Source organism: Salarias fasciatus, chromosome 13 (genome assembly GCF_902148845.1).
Source record: "Salarias fasciatus chromosome 13, fSalaFa1.1, whole genome shotgun sequence".
Lineage (NCBI taxonomy): Eukaryota > Metazoa > Chordata > Actinopteri > Blenniiformes > Blenniidae > Salarias > Salarias fasciatus.
Genome location: NC_043757.1, coordinates 4,715,176 through 4,738,474, shown reverse-complemented (window position 1 = coordinate 4,738,474; position 23,299 = coordinate 4,715,176). Strand labels below are relative to the sequence as shown.

The 23,299-nt window shown below is 42.3% G+C and overlaps 1 protein-coding gene across 3 annotated transcripts in view; it reads right to left on the bottom strand.

Moving 5' to 3' along the window:
• Positions 1-23,299, bottom strand: part of ehbp1 (EH domain binding protein 1) — a 186,653-nt gene that overhangs the window by 140,802 nt on the left and 22,552 nt on the right. For all 3 annotated transcript variants that reach the window (XM_030107356.1, XM_030107357.1, XM_030107358.1), the window contains exons 3-5: positions 23,174-23,231; positions 22,987-23,082; positions 16,772-16,825 (exon numbers count right to left, since the gene is read on the bottom strand). In XM_030107356.1, the coding sequence (XP_029963216.1) occupies positions 16,772-16,825; positions 22,987-23,082; positions 23,174-23,231 (208 nt within the window). The remainder of the gene's footprint in view (positions 1-16,771; positions 16,826-22,986; positions 23,083-23,173; positions 23,232-23,299) is intronic.

Below are 23,299 nucleotides of genomic sequence, written 5' to 3'. Positions count from 1 at the left end.
ATTCTGTAGCAGATAAAGCAAATGGATGGACAGATGAGACATTCTGGTGGTTTAACATTACAATTTTCAATCAAACCGAGAGTTGATGCGCTTTTTTTCTTTGGACACCACAGGTTTCTAAAGTGTCCAGATATAAAGACTCTTTATCTGAAGATAATGGCTTTGACAGTATAAGCCCACACAGTTCAGGTCAGCTTTTCATTGAGAAGTACTGACAGAACTTCCTGTTTTATTTTGTATAGTGACTTCTACCTCACTTTCACCTTCTTTTGGCCCATGAGTTGACCACAGGCCCTCCATCTGACTGTCTCATGAAGTTTCTTCTTTCTTGTTGATTCCTATTGTGTTTCACTTAATTTAGAACCAGCCTCTTCCAACTGTCTATATAATATTCACTTCTCTGCAGCTCTGCCTTCACTGAACAGCAGTTTAAACAGTCTCTGTGAATGAACTGCTTGGGAAAAAAAAGAAAAGAAATAAACTTGTAAGGATGACAGACTTGTGTCAAGTCTTGCAGCTCAAATCTCCACAAAAACATCCAGCACTTGAAGGCAAAGTCTTTTAAACTTTGACAGATACTATTGTCTAAGGCCATAATGTTTGTGTTTCCTTCAGCTTCGCCTGATGCTACCAGTTGTTCTGAAAGACTGCGTCCTTCATCACATGTCCTCAACACACAAGGGTGCACACCTTGAGCGCAAGCCGCCAAAAACCTCCTGACCCCGCGGTTTGTAGGTGCGGTACTCCGAAAACAGATTTACATCCCAAACAGAGCGTGTTTAGGAATCAGTCTAACTGTCAGTGGCCGGCTTAGCACTGGCATCAGAGCACATCACAAGACCCCATTCATTGCCACTTAGCAGAACAGTCGCCTTGGTTTGCCATTGACTGTGTGTGTGTGTGTGTGTGTGTGTGTGTGTGTGTGTGTGTGTGTGTGTGTGTGTGTGTGTGTGTGTGTGTCCGCTTCCTGAAATGCTCATACACAAACACACACTCGCACGTACTCACTGTGAGCAGATTTTAAAACAGATAATGTGAAATGAGTCACACTGCACACAAGTTAAACCCAACTTCACCACAAACCTTCATTTATGCATACACACACACACACGCTTACCACCATCACCATGCACACATCACTAGTATCTACCGGGCAGGACAACCCGCCCACTCAGGCCCAGTGGGTCAAGCTTGTGGATAAACAGGGGGATTTGCGGGGGCCGGTGTTTTGCGGGGCCACACAGGTCTGTCTCCATCGCGAGCAGCCATCTTAAGTCGCACAGAGGAAAAATAAATAACCAAGAGATGGAGATAATAACTGTTCCGACGTCGTCCAATTGTGCTTGGCCAGAACTGCCTGACCACCCATCATCGCCGTGTAACACATGACACCAGAAACAAGGCGAGATGAGGATAAAGACAAGCAGGAAAAGTCGGATTAGAGCCGACCGGGGAGAAGGGCAGGTGACAGCATGTGAGGCCAGCGAGTGATAGAGGACAACCTCGCAGATGACTGATAAGAAAGGGTGTGGCGGCCAATATTGTGCGACCAGGAGCATCTGATGAGATGTCGAGACTCAGAATTTCTTATGAGGGGTGAAAGATGGCAGCATGGCAACATCTGTCAAAGTCTAGACCCAATCCTGTCAATTCATTTAAGCTCAGGAGTGAAATTCGGACTGAAAAATAAAAAATGCCCTCAGTGCACTTTTTCCTGGCCAATTTGTCTCATCGCTCCTTCTCACCTCTTTACTGTCGTTGCTTCAAGGCTCATTTTACACCAGAAGCCTGAAAAAAAAAAAACCTCCTAACAAGGGACACCGCTGCACCTTGCCAGGGTGAGTGAGTCTTCTGGGTCAGCCGCGGGACAGGAGGAGGAGGAGGAGGAGGAGGAGGAGGAGGAGGAGGAGGAGGAGGAGGAGGCTCGGCTTGTGTTTCTAGACTGGCACACACCTGGCAGCATCTGCAGGACCCGGACAGACCTGTCAGCTTCTGATGTGTTCATTAATTTCAACATGGAGTGTTTTTTTTTTCTTTAAAAAAAACTGACTGTTAAACACTTCACCTGCCTCCATGAGTCATTGAAATGAATTCATGGAAATATGGACTCCATGCCTCCAACTTTCCAACTCCATGGTGTCTTCACTTGAAGGCATTGTACTTGGCAGAATGTGGATCCTGCAGTCATTTTTTTCTTATGTTATTACAATTAGAAAGTCTCACTTGTCATCTGACCTGTGGCTATCACTCCACACATTTCACACATTTTATTTCTACTTTTTTTTTCTGAATAGTGCATCAGTGTTAATATTACCATTATTGTGTTCAAGAAAACCAAAAACCTCAGAAATATACTTAGGACTGTTGACACTTTAGTTCATTTTCACTATATACTGTTGGTCAGAAAAAGTGCTCAACTTCCACTGGAAAAAACTTCAGGTTTAGTGTATTTTCCCACAAAGCACTTTGGCAAGGAGACTTTTCATCCTTAAAATCAGAGGTGGCAAGTTACAGAGCATTTGTACTTCACAACTGTATGTCAGCAGAATTTTCAGATATTTCTGACGAACCTGAGATTTCATAGTTTTACTCCTCATCAGATTTTTACCTTGTTTAGAGAAAACAATTTAATTTGACTACAAACAATCAAACAATGATGCATTGAATTCAATCACACTATCACACTAATTATAGCCTACTTATAATATGTCCACATGTGTATACGTGTATGTGTATGAATCCCAATCTAACCCCAGTCTTCTACTGATTGTGATGACATTTGCCAATTTTGTGTAACAGTCATTTTTAAACGACAATAAAATAGCACACAAAGAAACTGTTTGTTGGCCACATTTTAATCATATCCAATCAGGCTTTTCCATGAACATCACCAGTGTGTAACAGCCACGTCTTTACAGGAAGTTTCCCAGGCCAAACTTGTGTTTTGATGTTTATTTTGGGGTCAGATGCCACACTGTATGAGGCAAAACAAAAACCTGTCTGGGCTGGCTCAGAGGCCGGATGTATGTGCTGTAACTGTATCTATATGTGTCTGTGTGTGTGTGAAAGGAAGCCAGTGTGTCTGCCACTGACACTGCATGCCGTGTGTGTGTGTGTGTGTGTGTGTGTGTGTGTGTGTGTGTGTGTGTGTGTGTGTGTGTGTGTGTGTGTGTGTGTGTAGGGGGGGATATTGTGTGTGAGAAGGTGTAACATGTGTACATATGACTCTGCCGGTGTTTGCGGCGGTGTCTGGTGACATCTGCCGCGTTGTTGGCCGGGAGCAGAGCTCAGCGGGCTGCGGGAGCCTCAGACTAAGGAGATGAAAGCCGAGGTCACAACCCGCACCGCTGGGACAAGACACACTCACAAAATACGCACATGCAAGCGTAAACAACACACACACACACACACACACACACACACACACACAAACACACACACACACACACACACACACACACACTGTATGCACAGGACACACACTGCAAACATATGTTTCTCTACCTCTCTCTCACACACACACACACGCAGGCGCAGCGTGCGGGACACACAAGGACGAAAGACGAAAGAATAAACAGGGCAAGGATAAAACGAGGAAGTAGACGAAACAATACGAGTCCAAAGCGAAGCTGCACACGGACACGCAGAGAGAGCGAGGAAAGGAGGACGCACTCACGGAGGCAAAGCCCCACATCGTCGGGGGCAACAGTTTAATCAGTTTAATTAACAAACACATGCATGTATGCATGTAAGCAAAAACACACACACACACACACACACACACACACACACACACACACACACACACACACACACACACACACACACACAAAGATGGAAGATACTGTGCGTGCCAAGCGATAGTGTGCCAAGAGCTGAAGACAACAGAGGACTCCTGTGTGTCTGAGCGAGTGTGTGTCGGTGCTTTGAGAGACACCAGGAGAAGGAGGGAGACGACATTGGTTAAAAATAATGAAGTTAAACAACAATGTGACTGTGAATGGTGGAAACACTGAAGGGGTGCAACTGAAAAGAAGAATAATCTCAGTGTTTTCTGTTTAAACTACTGGAAAACCTGAACATTACTCATTTCATTACTCTATCTTTCAGGGGTGTCAAACATGAAGCCCGTGGCCCAAAGCTGGCATTCCTACTCGACATTTCAGTCACTACTCACTACTCATTTTGCAATATAAGTAGCTGTGTTTTGTAACTGTGTGAAATTTTGGTGGTTTAAGCCCCAGAGATCTGTGATGCAGAATTAAAAGCTTTAAAGGAGAAACATACAAGCTGCACAATTAGCATAATCTCAAAATAAACAAAATCAATTCAACAAATTAAAGACAAAATGTGACTAAAAAATGGGCAATATGGCCTTTTTTGGAGATTCCACGGTTTCTAGTGTTTTAGAATGTGAATTGCACTTTTCTTTCTTTGGAAGAGGATATGAAAAATACATTTTGTTTAATGTTGATTTATTTACCTCAAAGCACTAAAATTACTATTAGCATTTAGCATTATAATGTACAAACCACTGAACTAAAATTAGCTGGATACCTCTGCTCTATACACTCATAAGTTAATCACATTATCTGTCTTCCTGGCTTATTTCTTCACATTTAACTTTCATGGTAAGCTTTATGTACTTAGGGCCTAAGAGTTGACATGTCTCCACGTTGCAGCACTGAAATATGAAGAACTTCATGATTTTAATTGAAAACAGCAAACTTTTGGATGTTCCTGAAAACGAGAACGTTGTCGGAAGATTCTAAAGATGCCATCAGCGTTACTGAAAAAAAGACTTCAAGGGTGCAACGTCTCTGAAAGGCACTAGTCTCCATCTCCATTGGAACGGGGAAACGACACCTTCTCTGAAAGGCACTACAATTACTGCAAATGCAGTTTTCCATTGAACTGGATGCTTCACCAACAAGTACAACCACTGAAACAAAACCAGGAAAACGCTGGTTTAAATGTGACATGGGCTCCAAACCTTCTTCTCTATTACAGCACCAATAACCAGGCACAGCTTGCTCTTTCACTCAGGCTGGCCTCATGAGGACCGTGAACCAAATTCAGCCCAAAAGAGGCTCCAATCCAGCCGCCAAACCACCACCGTCATAAAACACTGATGATTTCAAAACATTTCTGAAGAGAAGAGGAGACAAAACAAGCATCAATAAAAAAAAAAAAAAAAAACATGCAAAATGCAACAACTATTTGAAAGGTTGTTTTTTGGGCCATTTCTTAGTAATGTGCACCAGAAGGCTTCATTAAAATTGGCTTTATGTACAGATTTTCATCGTTTTCGGTACTACTTGTTTGGTTTTATGAAAATGTAGCTCTTTTCAGCACCACAGCAAAGAAAAACTTTAAAGCTTAAATATAAAGGTTATAATGACGCTATTTCACCGGCCCGCCACACTGGAGATGAAATTGGGCTGGATGTGGCCCCCAAATGTGTTTGACACCCCTGCTGTAGTTAAATTGTTTTAATGTGTTTTCTAATTTTCGGTGGGATGTTGTGCATGAGGGGCTCCGTGTTATTATTGTTAAAATTATTATTAGAATTAGCAGTAGTAGCAGGAGCAGGATAAAATGGATTATTTATATTAAGCGCTTACATAAAATACATGCAATTTTCAAGTTATAGCTCTTTAGTTTTACATTTATATTAGTTGTTCTGTGTGGTTTGCTGATGAAGAACTATGAAGTGTGGGTGAGGGAGAGATTTGGCTCCCACTGGCCACCAGAAATCACTGAATAAAGACAGAGATAAACACAGCTGAGAGGATGAAACTGGCAAATTGCACCCTGGTGTCATTAAGATTAACACTGATTAAGGTAAACACTTGTTTCTACTGTGCCAAGGCCCTTTATTTTCAAAGATATCACATTTACAACGCCGCAATGAAGAGCAGCGGCAGATTCACACGCCGGATTATAAACGAACCCACATTAACAAAGAACACATATACACAGTCCCCAAATCAGACACCACCCACACATGCTGAGACACAGACACAGTCGCACACCAGTATGACACCTGCACGTATCTGGACGGACACACACACACACACACACACACACACACACACACACCTCATGGCAGTGGTAGCAGTTAGTCAGCAGACAAGCCATGTGACAGGGTGGTGTGGTGTGGATTAGGGGCCAGTAAGCCTATTAGGGCGACAGGAGGGACCACCCGGCCTCCACAGCCACCTACAACACACACACACACACACACACACACACACACACTGGATAAACGCCCAAATACACACCTCCCGAGACACAGGTGCCGTTCTCATGAAGACACAAATGTGCCCATAAAGACACGAAAGAGGAAAGAGATCCATTCTCCTTTGAAATTGTTAATTTATTTTTGCAGGGAGCTTAATTGCACAGAGTCATTTAGTCCATTGTTGCAGGGCAAGAGTGTCAGTTTCCTATTTAGCCAACATACACACGGATGTGCTTCAGTGCATTAAAATAATGCATTTTAACTGCGCACTGGCAGGAAATGGCAGCATTCACAGTTGTGTTGTGTGTTTGTGTGTGTGTGTGCGTTGTATTGTGCCAGCATCAGGAGGGGCTTGGCATGGGGGGTAATCAGAAGCATCTGTCCGCTCTCCTCACAGCGATTAATTAGATTAAATTAATTTGGAAAGCACGTGTGAATGTGTGATCTCACACTAAGAAGCCCCCCCCCGATCTTCTCACAATCACACACACACACAGCGACACACGCACACACACAGAGGAAATAATTCACATCCTTCCAGGTTTTCACTATAAAGCCCATATTATTTAGAATATGCGCCATGAGCTGAACATAAACAACACCAGCTCTTCTCTCAGACACAATAAATGAGGCCCTTTTGAGTTCTCCAAACTATTTAACAAACGGAAAATGAGCAAAGGTGAAAACTTTGGAGACACACGCGTGCACACGAGCGCAAATTAATCCCAATTTGTCGGCCGCGGCACGGGAGAAACTTTTGGGATTTCATACTTCATACCAGCTTTTGTCACCTTTGCGTGAATAGCCGAGGGCTGAAATAATTGTGTTTTTCTTCCCCGAGGCCCAGTCAGTGCTCACAAGCCACTGGCCTACGTAATGTGTTCCAGACAGAGAGAGGAGGAGGGGGAGGGGGAGGGGGAGGAGAAGGAGGAGGGGGAGGCACCATACACACCATGGCTGAGGGTACAACACAGACAGAGCGAGCCTGTGTGTGTGTGTGTGTGTGTGTGTGTGTGTGGAGGTGATGGAGGTACGGTCGTCTGTGTGTGAGTAGTTGGGTGTCATGGTTTCGTTTTTTTTTTTTTTTCCCTTCCTCCCGCTGTGTGTGTCAGTATGTGACAGTGTGTGACGGTGTGAGTGGGCGTAAGTGGGAGGTATGTGGCGTGGAAATGGCCTTAATGGAGTTGGACGAGGTCCACAATAGACAGGACTTCACCTCAGACAGAGGGAGGCGGGTGGAAAGAGACGAAGAGGAGGAAGAAGAAACGACCAACAACGTGAAATAATATCATGAGCCCTGATGAAAATCCCTCGATACAGAGCACACATAAACTCAGAAAGATGAAAGATTTATTGCATGCAAAAGTTTCACGAATGAACCTGCTCTGCATGATCTATTTATCTATTCATTCATAGAGCCACCTCATGAACTCAAAAGTCATGTTTAGACCGTGGAAGAACATTGAAGCACGCAGAGGGGGTCATGACCAAGTGTGCATTTCCAAGTTGCTCCTAAAGGAGGTCAAGCATGTGCTTGGCGGCCGTGGCTTTTGGCGTGTGAGAGTGCACGAATGGGATAAACGTCGTGAATCACTTTGACATGCAAGCTCGACCAAATGACTCTCGAGCTCAGATTCACCGTTTGTGCCCTCACTTTGAAGGGATGTGGTGAAATTTCCAAACTTACTGTTAAACAGCAGAAAAAAATAGAATTCAGAAAAAAATGTTTGCTCCTCTTCTCTTAGAATAACACCTGTTCACAAAAATAATGTATCAATGTCTCCTGCACCCATCTAGATTAAGGGTGGAATCAATTAATCGATTTTGCGAGAACAACAGTTAGCTCCACTCGCCAACAGAGTGAGGTTCGTATGACACAACCTGCAAAAAAGCAAAGAATGTACTGCTCTGCACATTGATTTTCACTCGATTCCCAATTTTTAATTCAGCAGAGTCACATCTTGCTCACTGGCCAAATAATTCCCAGATCTGCTCTCACTTTTGGTTTTCACCTGTTTCTGAATTCTCCCACCATGTCAAGCTCTTTCAAGTTTGCACAACATTTTGCAACGCTGGCTGAATAAAACTGTTTTCGAAAGCTTTCAGTGAGTCTCAGTGTGACTCCAAACAACACTTTTTTTTCCATAAACATCTTCAGACTTCATCTTTCCTTTGACGAGGCCTACTGTACATGAGGCCGCAAAGCAGCCTCCCTGCATGATGCCACCTCCACCGTGCTCTGCAGTAGTTAGGCTGTGCTAGTCTTTCTTGGCTTCTTTGCAAAACTGATACATCCCCAAAAATGTGTACTTTGGTTTAATCGGTCCACAGTTCTTGTTCCTTTCATTCAACCATCGTGTCTTTCTCAGCCTTTGCTTTTGAAGTTTGTTGAGAGTGTTACAGAAGCCCTCCAGACTGCTCTTGAAGCTTTGCATGTCTTAATTTCTTCTGTGCTCCGAATCCAGGAAGCATCTGATCTCTTTGTAATGATAATAACAAGTTCCAGTCTTCAAACGGTTGCAACGCAGCTCTCTGGATCTTTGATGATAACCTTAGAGTCTCAGAAGCGGTTGTCTCTTTTGATAACAGCATTTCTGATGTTCCTGTACAGCTACCTGTTTCTAACTGTGGTGGAAAACAAACAGGAACAGCAAAGTAGCAGCACTGCATGCAGTCAAACCTTAATGTAGTGGTTAGGTCAAGTCAACCCAAGTCAAACACAGGTGAGCCTGTTTTGTTTGAGGAACACGTTAACATTTTATTATTTTACATCACTCTGGACAATTGTTTTAGCGTTCTGATATAGACATGCTTTAGTTGCATGTATTTGCTCCAATAGTCTTAGTTTGTAGGTAAAATTAGTAGTGTCAGTATCCTTGCTCCCACTGTCAAGAAAATTATAATACTGTGGTTATAAAGAAAAAAAGTCAATATTTCTAATGTGGAAACACGCAGGAGGCAGCCTGTCAAACAGTGTGATGGGAGATCTCCAAAATCTTTCATTTTCTGAGTGACATCGATGGAACAGGAGTGAAAAAAGGTGAAGTAGGACTTGGAGGGAGAGTGAAGGGGGGAGGAGTGAGGAAGAGTGGGCCCTGGAGTGTGCATCGCTGTATATTCAATGTATCAGGCATGATAGCTCCGTGTGTGTGTGTGTGTGTGTGTGTGTGTGTGTGTGTGTGTGTGTGTGTGTGTGTGTGTGTGTGTCTCTGTATGTGTGTTATTTAAATCCTCCCACAAAGCTTTGAAGATGAGGGAAGTTGGTCTCCCATCTCCAGCTTTGGCTGATATGCAAACGCGGGGTGAATACAGGCGGACATACATACACACATTAACCCCCCACCACGCACATGCACACACAAAAGAGCCCGTCAGCACAATGCCTTCAAATATAGCCGTCCAATCTTTTGACTCTCAATTTGCCCACCTTTTTGATAATACGCGCCTGTTTGAAAAAGGGTGAAAGGCAAGGGTAGCATGCAATTTAGAGATACTACTGTGCAGCCATTTTCAGCCTTCTCTCCCTCGCTCGCCATCACTTTCTCTCCTTTTGCTCTCTCTCTCTCTCTCTCTCTCTCTCTCTCTCTCCATCTTTTGATTATGCGATTCGCCTTGGCAGACGAACAAATAGAGGAGAGAAAAAGGTAGTGTTTGACACTGCCATTTTCAATGACAAAATACAATCTAGCCGGGGCCAGTAATTCGACGGGGAGGGATTAGCCTAGCGCGAGGTTGGGCCCCCAGATTAAGACGAAGCCACAGCGCGGGGATCTTGAATTTCATCATCTCCGCTGCTCGGGCACAATGGCGTATTCTTCCCCTTTCTCCTCCAGCGTCTGATGAGGGGTCAGGAGAACTCACCTCTCCTCTTCTTCTCTTCCTCGGAGCGGCACTCACTGCTGCATTCATTCATGGGCCCCGGCTTTGTATTAGCTTAGATACCTGAAGGCTGAGGCTGGCAGGAGGCGGCGATCTGAGCCCTCCGCACATTTAAGTCGGAACAAAAAGTGATAAAAACCATCTGCATGTTTGGATGGAGTACCGTTCTTTGCACAAACATTGGGGAGGCTTTACCTACTGACACACATACACAGGTGACATGAGGAGGCCAGCCAACAGATTTAATCACAACAGCTTGGAAAGGGCTTTGCACTGCTCTTAGGGTAGACTGCCCTCTTGTGGCCAGTTCACAGACTTTCTCCTTATATTTCCGATCAGCTGCTTTGTTATTGATGTGAAACCTTTCATCCATTTTTTTAATGCATTATCCAGCTGGTGGTGGTCCAAGCTGACTGGCACAAGGAAGATGTAACACTACAGGATGTGGGAAATAATTCTATTTACTATAACTACAATATTTCACATACTGAATACTTGTGGGGGTATTTGAGGGGCCATATACAGTCTCCCTGACTCTCATGTTCTGCTTATTTCAACAAAATCAATGACCAACAAGCTAATTTATAAAGACGCATGATCTTAATCCCTCTCCACCAATAGACATTTGATAAAACCTGAGGCGGAACAACATCTTCACACCCTGGTTAGCATGTTTTTATATTGATTATTGAGATTTAAAGCGACACTAAGGAACTTTTCAACCTTAATAAAACATTTTAATATCTTTTGTGATGATACATCGACTTACAACGAGTTGAATGACCCCTCTGTCACGGGCTGAGGGCATCAGTATTGCTTTCACTTGGACTAAGAAACTGTGAGGAGGGTGGTAGGAACCCTGCACACGGCATGCGTCACATTATGATATAACATCGTTTAGCCACCATTAGATCTATTACCTCGTCGCTATCCGTCCTTCACACAGCCACTGGAAACAAATGCAGGCGAGTTCAGTCCTACAGCGCGCCAACCGGAGCAGCATTTTATGACGCCACGCACTAGTCCTCATGGGAACTGTAGTATTTGTTCAGGCAAAACACTACCGCTTTTGTCCACTGGTGCCGCCAAAATCAACGGAAACTGAAAGTTCCTTAGTGTTGCTTTAACATTGATTATGTGAGGAAAAAGGTAGCTGACTGAAACTGAGGTGTCTTGCTACAATCAGCTGTTCAGTCGCAGGTTTCAGTGTTGCAATTTTCAAAGTTAAGTAAATGTTTTGTCATTTTTATACTTTGTAAGGTCGAGACAGATCAGCCCCTCACAACACCATGATTTGCATTTTCAGACAAACACAGGTGTGGTTCCATGTATTAGAATACAATGGGAAAGATTTTCTTTGTTTATTTCAAAAAGTGAAACTTCTGTACAGTTTGGATTCTATACACCAACACTAATGTTTTTCAAATATTTCATGTTTCTTCAATTATTCTTCAAAACCAGAAAATAAAAAAACAGAGGATTGCAAAAAGGAACATTTCAAAAGATCAGACTTGTCTTTACTTTTTTAATTATTACTATTATTGTTAACCAGAGGTTATGATCATGATGCATTTAGCTTTTGGTTTATGAGCACTGAAATACCTGACAGAATATTTAACATAATATATTTAACATAATATGCTTCTATCAGATGCACATCGGCCATTTACTGACATTTTAAACCAAGATTCATCTCCTAATTGTCAATTCAATTTCAATTTGCTGAATACTTCATGCTGAATGGATGATTATGTTTAAGATTGCATGTCCCTTTATAAGTACTACAATCAGATTTCCAGGGTGCAAAGTTTATGTAGAGAACTATCAGCTCGGATTGGTTGTAGCCCACTACAATACTCTGCTGGATGAAGCAGGTGGAGCACATACAGTGTCCTCTTCCAAACTATGAGTGTGTGTGTGTGTGTGTGTGTGTGTGTGTGTGTGTGTGTGTGTGTGTGTGTGTGTTCGTGTATTTCTATCCTTGTCGGGGCCAAATGTCCCCACAAGGATAGCAAAACGTGGAACGACGTGCCTTGTGGGGACCTTTTTCCGGTCCTAAGTAGGAGAAACAGTGTTTTCTTGACCATGTTGTTGTTACTGAAAAAAGTAAAAGTGCAAAAACATTTCTTTAGGGTTAGGCTTTGTTGTGGTGTGGGTTAGGGTTAGGGTAAGGGTCAGGGTTAGGGGCTAGACATGAATGGGAGTCAATGGACGGTCCCCACAAGGATAGAAATACAAGACTGCGCGTGTGTGTGTGTGTGTGTGTGGACATGAGCAAATAGCTCGATGACACTGATGATGTGAATCACTTTGGGAATGTTGAGCAATGTAGCCAAAGTCAATCATCATGTTAAATCATTTATCCCACTAACACACGATGACTCCATTTAGAAGATGCGATCGATGTGTTTCATTCATGAGAGGCACAAACGGGCAAAGCCATTGTCTCTTAGATCTGTTCCTGTATGTAACTGTACGTGTCTTAGCCACAAGGTTGTTTATTAAAATCTGTAATATGTTGCAGGAAGTAGAGCCTCCGCTTGAAGTGCTTTCAAATTATCAGCAGCAATCAGTTACATCACCACCTCCCACACTTATTTTATGAATTCCTCTTTAATGGAGGTTGCAGAACACTGGCAGATAAGGAGTCATATTCTCAAAGATACCCCATTTATGGTTCTGATGACCTGAGAAAAGGTGTGATCTGCGACAGGTTACACGAGGAGTCCCACACTGAGGTTAGGGACCCACACTGAGGTTACTATGCTTTAGCTGATAAAGTACTTTTGTCTTTTGAAGAACAATTATGTTCTCATAGTCTAAAAAGTTACAATGTATTATTATTTGCCAAAAGATGATGGGAAAAATGAGGTCCATTCTTTGATAAAGAAAGATTTTGAAGAAAATTCCATTGGTAATAATTCTAACATAGCATGACAGTATTCACACTCTCATGGTCCTTTATTTGTTAAGTCTTACTTTTTCTAAGCTGTTTGCCTTTTCTTTATAGTATTTTTTCATCTATCGGACATGATTGGACATGTTAACTTTTAATGAGGGAAATCAAGTAAACCTGAGTTCCATTTGCAGATTGTTCTGGTTACCTGGCATGTTTGGCTAAAACTCAAGTCGGAGTTAGAAAGCAGCCGATAAAGGTGAGTTGAAAGCAGAGTGCGACTCCCAGAGGAACCGGCAGCCCTTCACATGTAGAGTGTGTGAAGGTGTAAGGTTGCCTCCTGCCTCTCCTCTCTTCTCTCCATTCCTGCTGTCAGCAGACCCACTTTGATCTTCCTGTCATTAGTCAGGTATGCAGAAACACAGGCGAACCCTCCACCTCGTCGTCTTCCCTCCCTCTCTGGCTCTCTCCCACGCTCCGGCCGGCCGGCAGCGGCTGACCTGCTTGTCTTCTCGGCTCTCTATCAAAGAGAGGAAGGTAGAGCAGCGTCTGCTGTCGTTCCTTTGAGCTTGACGTGTACAGAAAGTGACAGCGGAGGCACTCAGGCGGCCCTTTCTCCCCCTCAATACCATTTTTTAAAGGAGGCTGAGAAGTCCCAGAGCTCTGCGCTTGTTGACCAGGAGTAATGCACTCAAACATATGTTTTAGGATGTCATTGCAACAGCAAAAAGGAAAATGTTGATATGAAAAACATCTTCATGGGTTTCCTTGAAAGCTTCAAAAATCTTGACTGTAAATGAAGACTGGACTCTTTTGAAAACAAGAGTGATGGCAGACTTCAGCTACAGTGACCAATAAATAAACGGAAGAACTTTTTTTATGCACAGGCTAAGATGTTTTGAGTATTGAGCACAACTCTTTAAATCAGGGACTGAAGAAGGAAGGTACAGAAACAGCAGGCAGAGACCAATCACGGCATAAAGCAGCTGAATGAATCCACCATGAACGGTACGACTGCACAAGTCCCACACACACTTCATCATGACATTGAAAAAAACTAATAATTGCACATTCCATGTAAACATGCAGGCAAGGTTTCAAAGTTACACTAAATGGATGAGTTGAATCACACCTGCACAAAAAGTGAATCCGACCAAAATTGTGCTATGTACAAATTAGAAATGTTGTCCACTGTTGTGTTTCTGTACTGCTAACTTGCAAATGGATCTTGTTGTGGCCTGGGACATCATAAGTTAACAAAAAAATGTAAATAACTCCTCCACAGTATAGGCCACCTCTAAATTCAAATGTAACAACTTTTTCTTTTTTTTTTTTACAAACATAACTGTACAAACTGTAACAAGTTCAAACTGAAATGTAACATTTCAGAATCATTATTTATTTTGGAAATGTAGGCGTTCCTCCACATCCTTCCCTCGGACCACTGCTGTAATTTAGTGATCGTGTGTTCATCCTAATTCAGGGATGTCAAACGTATTTAAGTTCAGGGGCCACATTCAGCCAAATTTCATCTTGTGTGGGACGGACCAATAAAATAGCACTATAATAACCTTCAAATTCCAATTTTAAAGTTTTTCTTTGTTGTGGAAAAGAGTACACTAGATGAAAATGTCTATAATTTTGCAAGAATCAAACCGTTCCAACCAAAAATTACTACAATATCAATATAAAGCCAATCTTAGTGAAACGTTCAGATTCAACAACAATGAAAAATCCAAAAAACGTCTATATAGCTCTTTTATAATGTTTGCTCTTACAAACTGACCCTGACAGCCTTGCTTTGAGGAATGAAGTAGTCCGCTTTCATGACAAAATCCCAGATCGTTTCTCAGTTTTGTGATGTATCGGCTATTCTTGTGAAATTTGTTAAAACAAAAAACAATGCTTTCTTTGAAAACTTTACAATTTATTCTTGGTGGTTTGGCAGGCTGAACTGAAGCGTCGAGCATGCCAGCTTTGGCCCACGCGTCTTATGTTTGACACCCATCTCAACAAACAAGCAGGCTTCAGATCTGACTGTATATCAATCCCAGAAGTGGCCTTATTTGTTTTCAACATCTGCTTCGTTCTAATGTCGTCTGTTTCTCATTTTTATTCTAAGTTTTTTCTTAAACAATGCAGTACATTCGCCTGCCTCTTCTGGTGTTGACGCAAAGCTTCATTTGATAATGATTGACGACTTGTCAGTTATGAAATTTCTGAGAGAGAGAGGCCAATTTTAAATCATATCACACTTGTCATAAACAGGAAGCAAATAACTGAAGACTTTGTGAATACTGAGAGGTTTTAGAGGGCTTGGGTCACAAAGTGAGACAAGTATACTGACTTTTACAAATGGAAAAAGGCAGATTTCTGTGCACCGGGCTGGTCGACTTGACTGTTTCTCCCTGATTTAACTCAAAATAAAGCCATAAAAGCCATATAAAATATATCATCAAGACAGCACAGTAATCAAATACAGCTGCTTCAGACTGCAGTGAAACAAATCTGATGACTTGTCCTTAAATCTGTTCCCAAAAAGCGAAGCAGCATCCACAGCATGACTGTGTTTGACACTTGAGTTAAGAGCAGCTGCTTTACATTATGCAGGAAATGCAGCGGACAGTGTTTAGATGGCAATCATGTCACTAACACTGCACAGGTTGTTTCCATTCAGTTCTCACAAATGGCCTGTTACTGTAACATGAACAAATGCTTTCCGCATCAGCGAGAACAAATCTGTCATAAGTTCCACATGTCCAGCACCTGGAAAAGTGTAAATACAAAGACTGCGTTTGTTCAGTGAGGCTGTAAAAATCAGGCCTGAGCACAAGTATGGAAAACAGCAAAGTGTTTCAGAGCAGAAAGTTTCCAGAAGGCTGGCTTAGCTTTCTGCTGGTTGAATCCTCACTCACGTCTCACAAAGTGCTCCTTTATGGTTTCTTTCCTCTCGTACTTTGTTTTATTACAGCATGCTCCCTGGAGGATGTGTAATCGCACATCTCATGCAGAAAAACTATGTCTGGACTGAAAACGCCTTTTGTTTGATGGAAATATTCTCATTGTGAATGAAACATTGAAAAAAAAGCTCTGAAATCCTCCCTAGAGGTTAATATTTCAGGTTGATTTGGGTTTCAACAAATGTGTATGCTGTGCAAGTGCATGCTGTGACCAATGAATGGCACTCTTGATGAAATGTAAGCTGACATCAGCATAAACACACAGAGAAATGTGTCATTTAACCTGTACAAACACTGCAATATAAAGGCGACTGTCCAGGAATGTGTAATAGCAAATAGTGACCACATGGTGGCAGAACCTGCACATACAATGAACTGAAGGTGGAAAAGCAAGAAGCCTCCTACCAATTATGCTGTGACAATGATTCCCATTCTCTCATGAAGAGCATCTCAGAACAAGGAAATCCTCATCTTAAGAAGAATTAACATGCAGTTGTATCTCAAAAACACTGAAGAGCTCATTCAGATCATATAAAGTAAAAAGCTTCAATCATTTAATTCACTCAATTTGTTATCGTCAAAGCCTAGTTTCATGACTCAAAGGCAAAAATTACTTAAAAAACAAAGAAAGTGGAACACATTTACAGCATAAACTGTAAAATCTGTGGAGATTTAATTGTGAAAAATAAATTGTGTAAAAAACTTTTCCACTGTATTCTTTTTTGAGCAACTCTTGTATTAATGATAACAGCAAGATGGAAAAAAAATGGATGGATTAGATTCAGAACTCACATTTTCAATGACAAACGTCCATTCTTTGTCCTCAAACTCCTCTGCATGGGGGTCCTGCATGGAAAAAAAAAAGATGCCACAGTTAATGAGTGACGGCTCATTCACTGTTTGAGCAGTCTGCTCACACACTGACCTGATTCGCGTGTCCCAATTTTATTCTTTATTCACAGAGACAAATTTAAATCACTCTGATGATGCAGACTCAACAGCCAGCTACTCCTTTTCTCAATAATATTCATGCAAAATGAAAAGATAAATGAAAGAATATGTTTTTAAATTCACATGTGCTCATCCTACAAACACGTGCTCCTCACATTTTAAAGGGGAACAATCATACAGAAGATCTGTTAGAAAAATGCACCGCACGTTTGCTACTTTGATTTGCTGTTCCAGGCATGCCAGACACTGCTGGTTTCCATCGTATTTATTCCTGTTTTTACTTCAAATGACTGCCGTAAGAGGGGATATCTCCTGTTAAGTTGCTGAATCTTGTTTTTAATGTACATCTCTATGGCTGTTTTTCTTTTGAATCTGTGTTCTCTGTTCTACTTCCTCCTCCACATGCTCGATTGACTCCACAGAAACAGACAGTAATGGAGGCAGCACGAATGACCTTCGCAGACCCTCTAGCTTTAACACATACAGTACACAACAACACAAATCATGGACACACTGCTCATCACTCTCAGAGGCACAACTGATGGCAAACCCATAACAATCAGGCTGATTCTGGTCAAAACTCATGTTGTCTAACTGAGAAAATATTCTGCATCTGCAGTGTGGTCTGTATGTTATGAAGATAATCGTTCCTTGTTTACCTTATATTCAGTTTCATGCTGCCTATCTCAGTTAGGACAGACAATCACAAACATTTAGAGATGCAACCAAATCAAAGTTACCAAGGAGCCTGATGAGAATATCTGAACTTAGACGCAGATGCAAAACCCATGCACATGAAAACTGCAAAACAAAAGTCCCAAGCAATGACATGAGCATGCATCTTCTTGGTGTAACACTAAAGTCGCAATGCATATGTTAAATGGATTTCACAGTCACCCACAAGTGAAAAGGTAACAAATCACATTAAAACAGTTTCAATAAGCCAAACTTCAGCTGGACTCACAGTGCACACAGACTATGGATCAGCAATGAGAAGTCATTAAATGCAAGACCATTTTCAGAAACGAAGGTCAATTCATCACATTTGAACCATTATCAGTTTAAATTGTGACTTAAAAATTGTGAAACTAACCACATTGTTAAGTGGAAATGATCAATTTAATGATTGTTTGATTCAATATGCTCAATTTACAGACATTCATTTAGCTGATTACATTAATACCTCAAACTCAATTGTATCAATACATTTTCTGTTGCACTTTTAAACCTCTGGTAGTGATAATTACATTTCGGTGGCTCCATTGTGATCAAAGTTGCCCATCCTAGCTAGAAATTGAGGATCTCAAAGCTTTTCAGCTAATGTGGCGAATCTCCAAAACGTCACATCAGGACATTTACTACCAAGAGAGATCACAACAAAATGTATTTGAAACAGAGCTATGACAATACAGTATATGAGTCAAGTTAGGTGAAGCTGAACTAAAGGAGATCATAATGTAATGTAATAACATAATGTATGTCTCGAAATGCAGTCTTCATGCACTGACACACCCCTGGAAATCAATATTCCTGCAGACTGGTACAACAATCGAGCGGCACAACGCCCACAAGGACGCAACCACACAAAGAAAGTGATACTGGTGCCTCATCGCTGCTGCTGCCACCCCTTCACACTGTAAATCCTCCTTTGTATTACCACTGCCTCAGAGGGCCAGCAGAGTGTGGTATCATCAGCCGTCTCTGCACACACACGCTGCAAACACTAATCTTATTAGACCGTTTGCACATTTACGAGGGCCATACGTGGCGTTCTCTGTTCTTCTGAGGCTCTGCAACCAATCGTGTCGGATCTGTGTGAAAAGCTGATGCAATATGAAAGTCACCAGGCTCAGTCACAAACATGCCAGCTGGAACACTCCAAGAGGCAGACTGTGGAGACAGTAATGGTGTGTCTGGGTACTTCCTGCCCACTCCTGCTCCTCGTCTCCGCTGTGATTGATTCTGTCTGTAGCAGGAGCGGCGAGAGCTCTGCCCGAGCTCATTTCAGGTTTTTTAATTTTTTCATTTCTTGCACATCATAAAGTTCATCTGAGGCTTCCCGGTGGTGAGCGTCTCCCCGAGGCGTCAGCTGCAGATCCTGCTGAGCTCAGCTGTTCCTGCTCCGGAGCTTTGGGGCCACCGGGGCAAGTGAGAGGCTTCAGATCTTCAAATCACTGGTGGAGCTTTCACCTCCAGTCAAACAAGTGAAGAAATACTCACAGTGGAAGCTTCCAATGATGATCTGATTCTCCTCAATATAACAGTGTCTTTTAAGAAAGTTACTTTCGATGAGTTAAGTTGAGGATTCAAGATTTATAAACAGGCTAACTTGGTTTGCACATATTTTTTTAATTTTCAAACAACAAGTGTCCTCCTGAAATTACTTCAAAGACTCCAGCTGATGTGAAATGTCTGTAGTACCATATCTTTAAAGGGCAACTCCGGTTTTTTGACACCTGGACCTTATTTATAGGTATGTGCATGCTCTTATACTCACTCAAACATGGTGCAGCTCGGAGTCCGCCAGAAGTTATTTAGATCCAACCGATTTAGCGGGGGCCACGGCAAGGGAGCTTCAACGCGGGACATAATCTCTGCAAAATCGCTAATTTCGGCTATATTTCTTCCATCGCCAGTGTTATCATAAAGTCAGCTCGTCTACCATCTTCCGGTGGGTCAGCTGACAGTTTTGGCTAACTTAGCCACAATTAGCTCGGATGGGAACGTCACGGAGCTCCTCTCCCCAGCAGAAAGGCACTCTGAGTCGGCCTCGGCTGTCACGGCGCCCGGGCGTCTGACACGCCGGGAGGCTGCGGAGCTCCGGTGCCCAGCGGAGGCGCACTGTGCGCGGGCTGCGGGACGCTCCTGGAAGTTTCTCCTCACCGAGAGTCTCTGGAGGTCTCCAAGCCGGGCGAGGAGCGCTGTGCGCGGCTGCGGCGCGGCTGACGGGAGAGGCTCCAGCATCCGAGCTACTTGTGGTCCCTGTGCAGCTCACTGTTTAGACTTCAGGCCTTGTTCATAAACATCTAATATAATTTTTACTGACCGTGATCCATAACAACAAGTATGCCACAAAGTCAATCTTCACAAATCTGTAAATTCTGTTACTTTTTCCCCATTATAAATCTAAAAGAAAATCTTAATCTGAGACACAAAGACAGTTTCACACAGACACATGTTCACACGATATTAATAGCAACAAACACGTTGCTATTAATGTTGCACTTTCATAAGCATTCATTCAGATTGATCTTGGACTGTTCAACATAACGCTGCGCCTGCCAGTCCACCAACAGTCCACAATAAAAAATGAAACAAGTTTTCTATTTCTAAAAAACACTTTGGACAGTCCTGTAAAGCTTCAGACTGTGGCGTACTGATCTTGCATCATTTCACAGCACATTTCCTGAAGCCACACGCCAGTCAATCTGCCTTCCACAGTCGTAAATGGGGATGCAGCTGCACCTAAAAGTGCGCTCCAGCAGGCACTGCTGTCAGCTGCTGCAGCATCGGAAAGACCTCGAAAGCACTTTGAATTATTTTATGTATGAAAAGCGCTTTATAAATAAACTTTGATTTGATAACAACTCCACTAGCAACATGCAGCCACATTTCACTCAAGTATTTGGATATCAACCTGTGTGTCAGCTGCTGCTATAGTGATCGGACATTATCTACCCAGAGACAATGGATCACAAAAAGATTCAGCTCATCACCACAAAGATCTCACAGAATCTGTTTCCACCTGACTTTAATGAAGAGATTCAGTGTCTGCAGGTTGCTGCATTGCATTGAGTCTGAATACACTGATCGATTTAAACTGTTTTCTGAACACTTTCCTTTTTGAAACCAGTATTTCTGAAACTTTGTGTGTAGGTAAGAGAGTTATTATCTCCCAGAAACATCCAATGAGACTTCTAATCGAAAAATCGTTTAGGTAAATTTCACATCAAGATGAGAAAACTCGATGTGACAAATTTCAAACCCTTTTTCTGAGAAGTAACATCTCAATTGCATCTGAATGAGTCAGCTGTTCAGCTTTGGTGTTTGTCTCTTATAAACCTGATAAGAGCGTTGCTGTTTTTTTTTGTCTTCTTCTTCTTCTTCTTCTTCCTGTGGTCTATTTCCATTCAACAATTCATGGCTGCAGTGGGCGATTACTATTTTACCTAAAACAAGAAGCTCACAGACGCTAAGAGACAGTCTTATTTGATTTGGGCTCCATCCAACAGGAGTGGGTGATCTGTGTTTTCTGCGGCTTTCTTTTGTGTCTCTTACAAAAACATCTTTATTACTTCCTCTGGGACCGGAAGTGGAAAAGGGCCCAGAAAGGACACATTCACAAGTACGAGCACAGACCCAGAGAAGTGAGCCAGAGGACACTGGAGCAGATATCACAGCGTGTTTTTACAAACGTCTGGAGAGTCATCCAAAACTCACACTCTCGTCCCTATCAGCCTTGTCTTTTATTCGTTTTTGAGATAAAATTTGAATATTTTCACTAAATTAATCATCTGGAGTCTTGCAGTTTACACAGCCCCATTCATTACTAAAGTCATGTTTACAAAATCAGAAAACCCACCAAACATCTGAGTTATCACAGGGAATCTAACCTTGGCATCTCTTTTATGTTTTAAATGCAATATAAGAATGGTGGACAAGGAGATAGGAATATAAGAATATAGGAAAAACTGATTCTGCTAATTGTTCAGATAGTAGAATGTCACTTAAATGTGTAAATATCACAACGTTTGGCCTGTTTAGTGCTTGAAAAAAATGTGCTTGAACATGGAAAACCACTGCAAGTGACAGTATGTATTTTTAGCTATAATTATCATAATTAGTGTGCTTTTTTTGGCAAATAACACACTGTACCCTGGGACAGTAGAGCTCCGTAATGTATTTTAGGAGGAGCCTAAAACCATTTTTTTTTTTCTACAAATGGAGGAATATGGGTGATTCTGGAGGGTTTTACGTCACTGTGCAATCCAAATAATTATGTAATTGGCTTGTAACAGTGTATCTTTCACCTGTGTTTACAATGGCAAAGATTTGGGCCCTTCAATGGAAAGGTTGGGCATCGCTGCGTCAGCAAGCCTGAGGCATCATACAGTCTTTGTGTTGAGTCTGTCACAACTCCTGCAGTAACTCCAAGTTACAGGCCCCCGCCTCACAGGAGCAACAAAACTGTCACCAGCCAATCTGACAGTGTCAGACTGGTTCTGGATTAAGTCTATATTGAAAATATGCTTCAAAGAGCTGCTAAGTAAACATTTTTGGACATTTTATTTATCAAGCTGTTTATTGGGCATGTTTATACAGGAATAAACATACAATTCATTGGTCTCAAACAGATTTGACACTGTGGCACTGTGGGTTAGTGGGTAGTTCTGTTGATTATGGTTAGAGAATACTTCTGGTTCGGACCTGCTGGTCGTTCTGAGTGGAGATCACAGTTTCCTCCCTGTGCATGGGTGGGCTTCCACCATGTACTCTGGCAGTCCTCCCACAATCCAGAGTCATGCTTGTTAGGTTAGTTTGTGACTGTAAATGGATCCTCGGAGTGGGAGAGTATGTGTGTAATGATCTGTGTTTGCTCTGTGACGAACTAGCATCATGCACAGGGTGTTCCTGCTTTTTTTTTTTTTCTTTTTGTTTTTTGTAAACTGGGATTGGCCTGTGCTTGGTTTGAGCTGGTGGAGAATATGCATGGATAAATCAGTAGGTCAGTAATAGATTCCCTAAAACTGGATTCACCTAGTAATGTACACCACCAGTACCTTTACTATTCCAAGTCGGGTGTGTGGGTATTTGTGGAAAGAGGTAAGAGGTAACAGGACACTGAGTCCTGAGCCGGCCTGTCAGCAAGGAGGCCCAGCATGTTTAAGTAAGGCAGGCTCGGTGACAGATCTTATCCACACAAGGCTGTCATTTACAGGCACAACTGTATCATACAATAGGCATGGAGATAGGGTTGGAGATACGCAGCCCAAAAAAAAAAAAAAAAATGTTGAAAAGTCTAGATATTCCAACACCGACGAGGGGCTGTAACCCACCTTAAACAGAGTGACAGTGATCTCTATGTTCTCTGGTACAGGCCACACCACAACTCCTCTGTAGGGGTTTTTGATGCCAGGCTGCCAACTGTGGGCCTGGGAGACAGAGGGGAAGAAGACAAACAATTATTTTGAGAAAAATTAACGTCTTTTGTTATTTTGGGTCGGCTTTTTGTTCAGTACAAACCTTTGAGGATTTCCGCCGGCTCCTGCGGGTCCACACCACCACCAGTTTGTCGGGTTGCCTGTGAGATAACGAAAAAGGCAACATGAGTGGAAGAGTCAGTCATTCACCATCACAGCCATCTCTTCA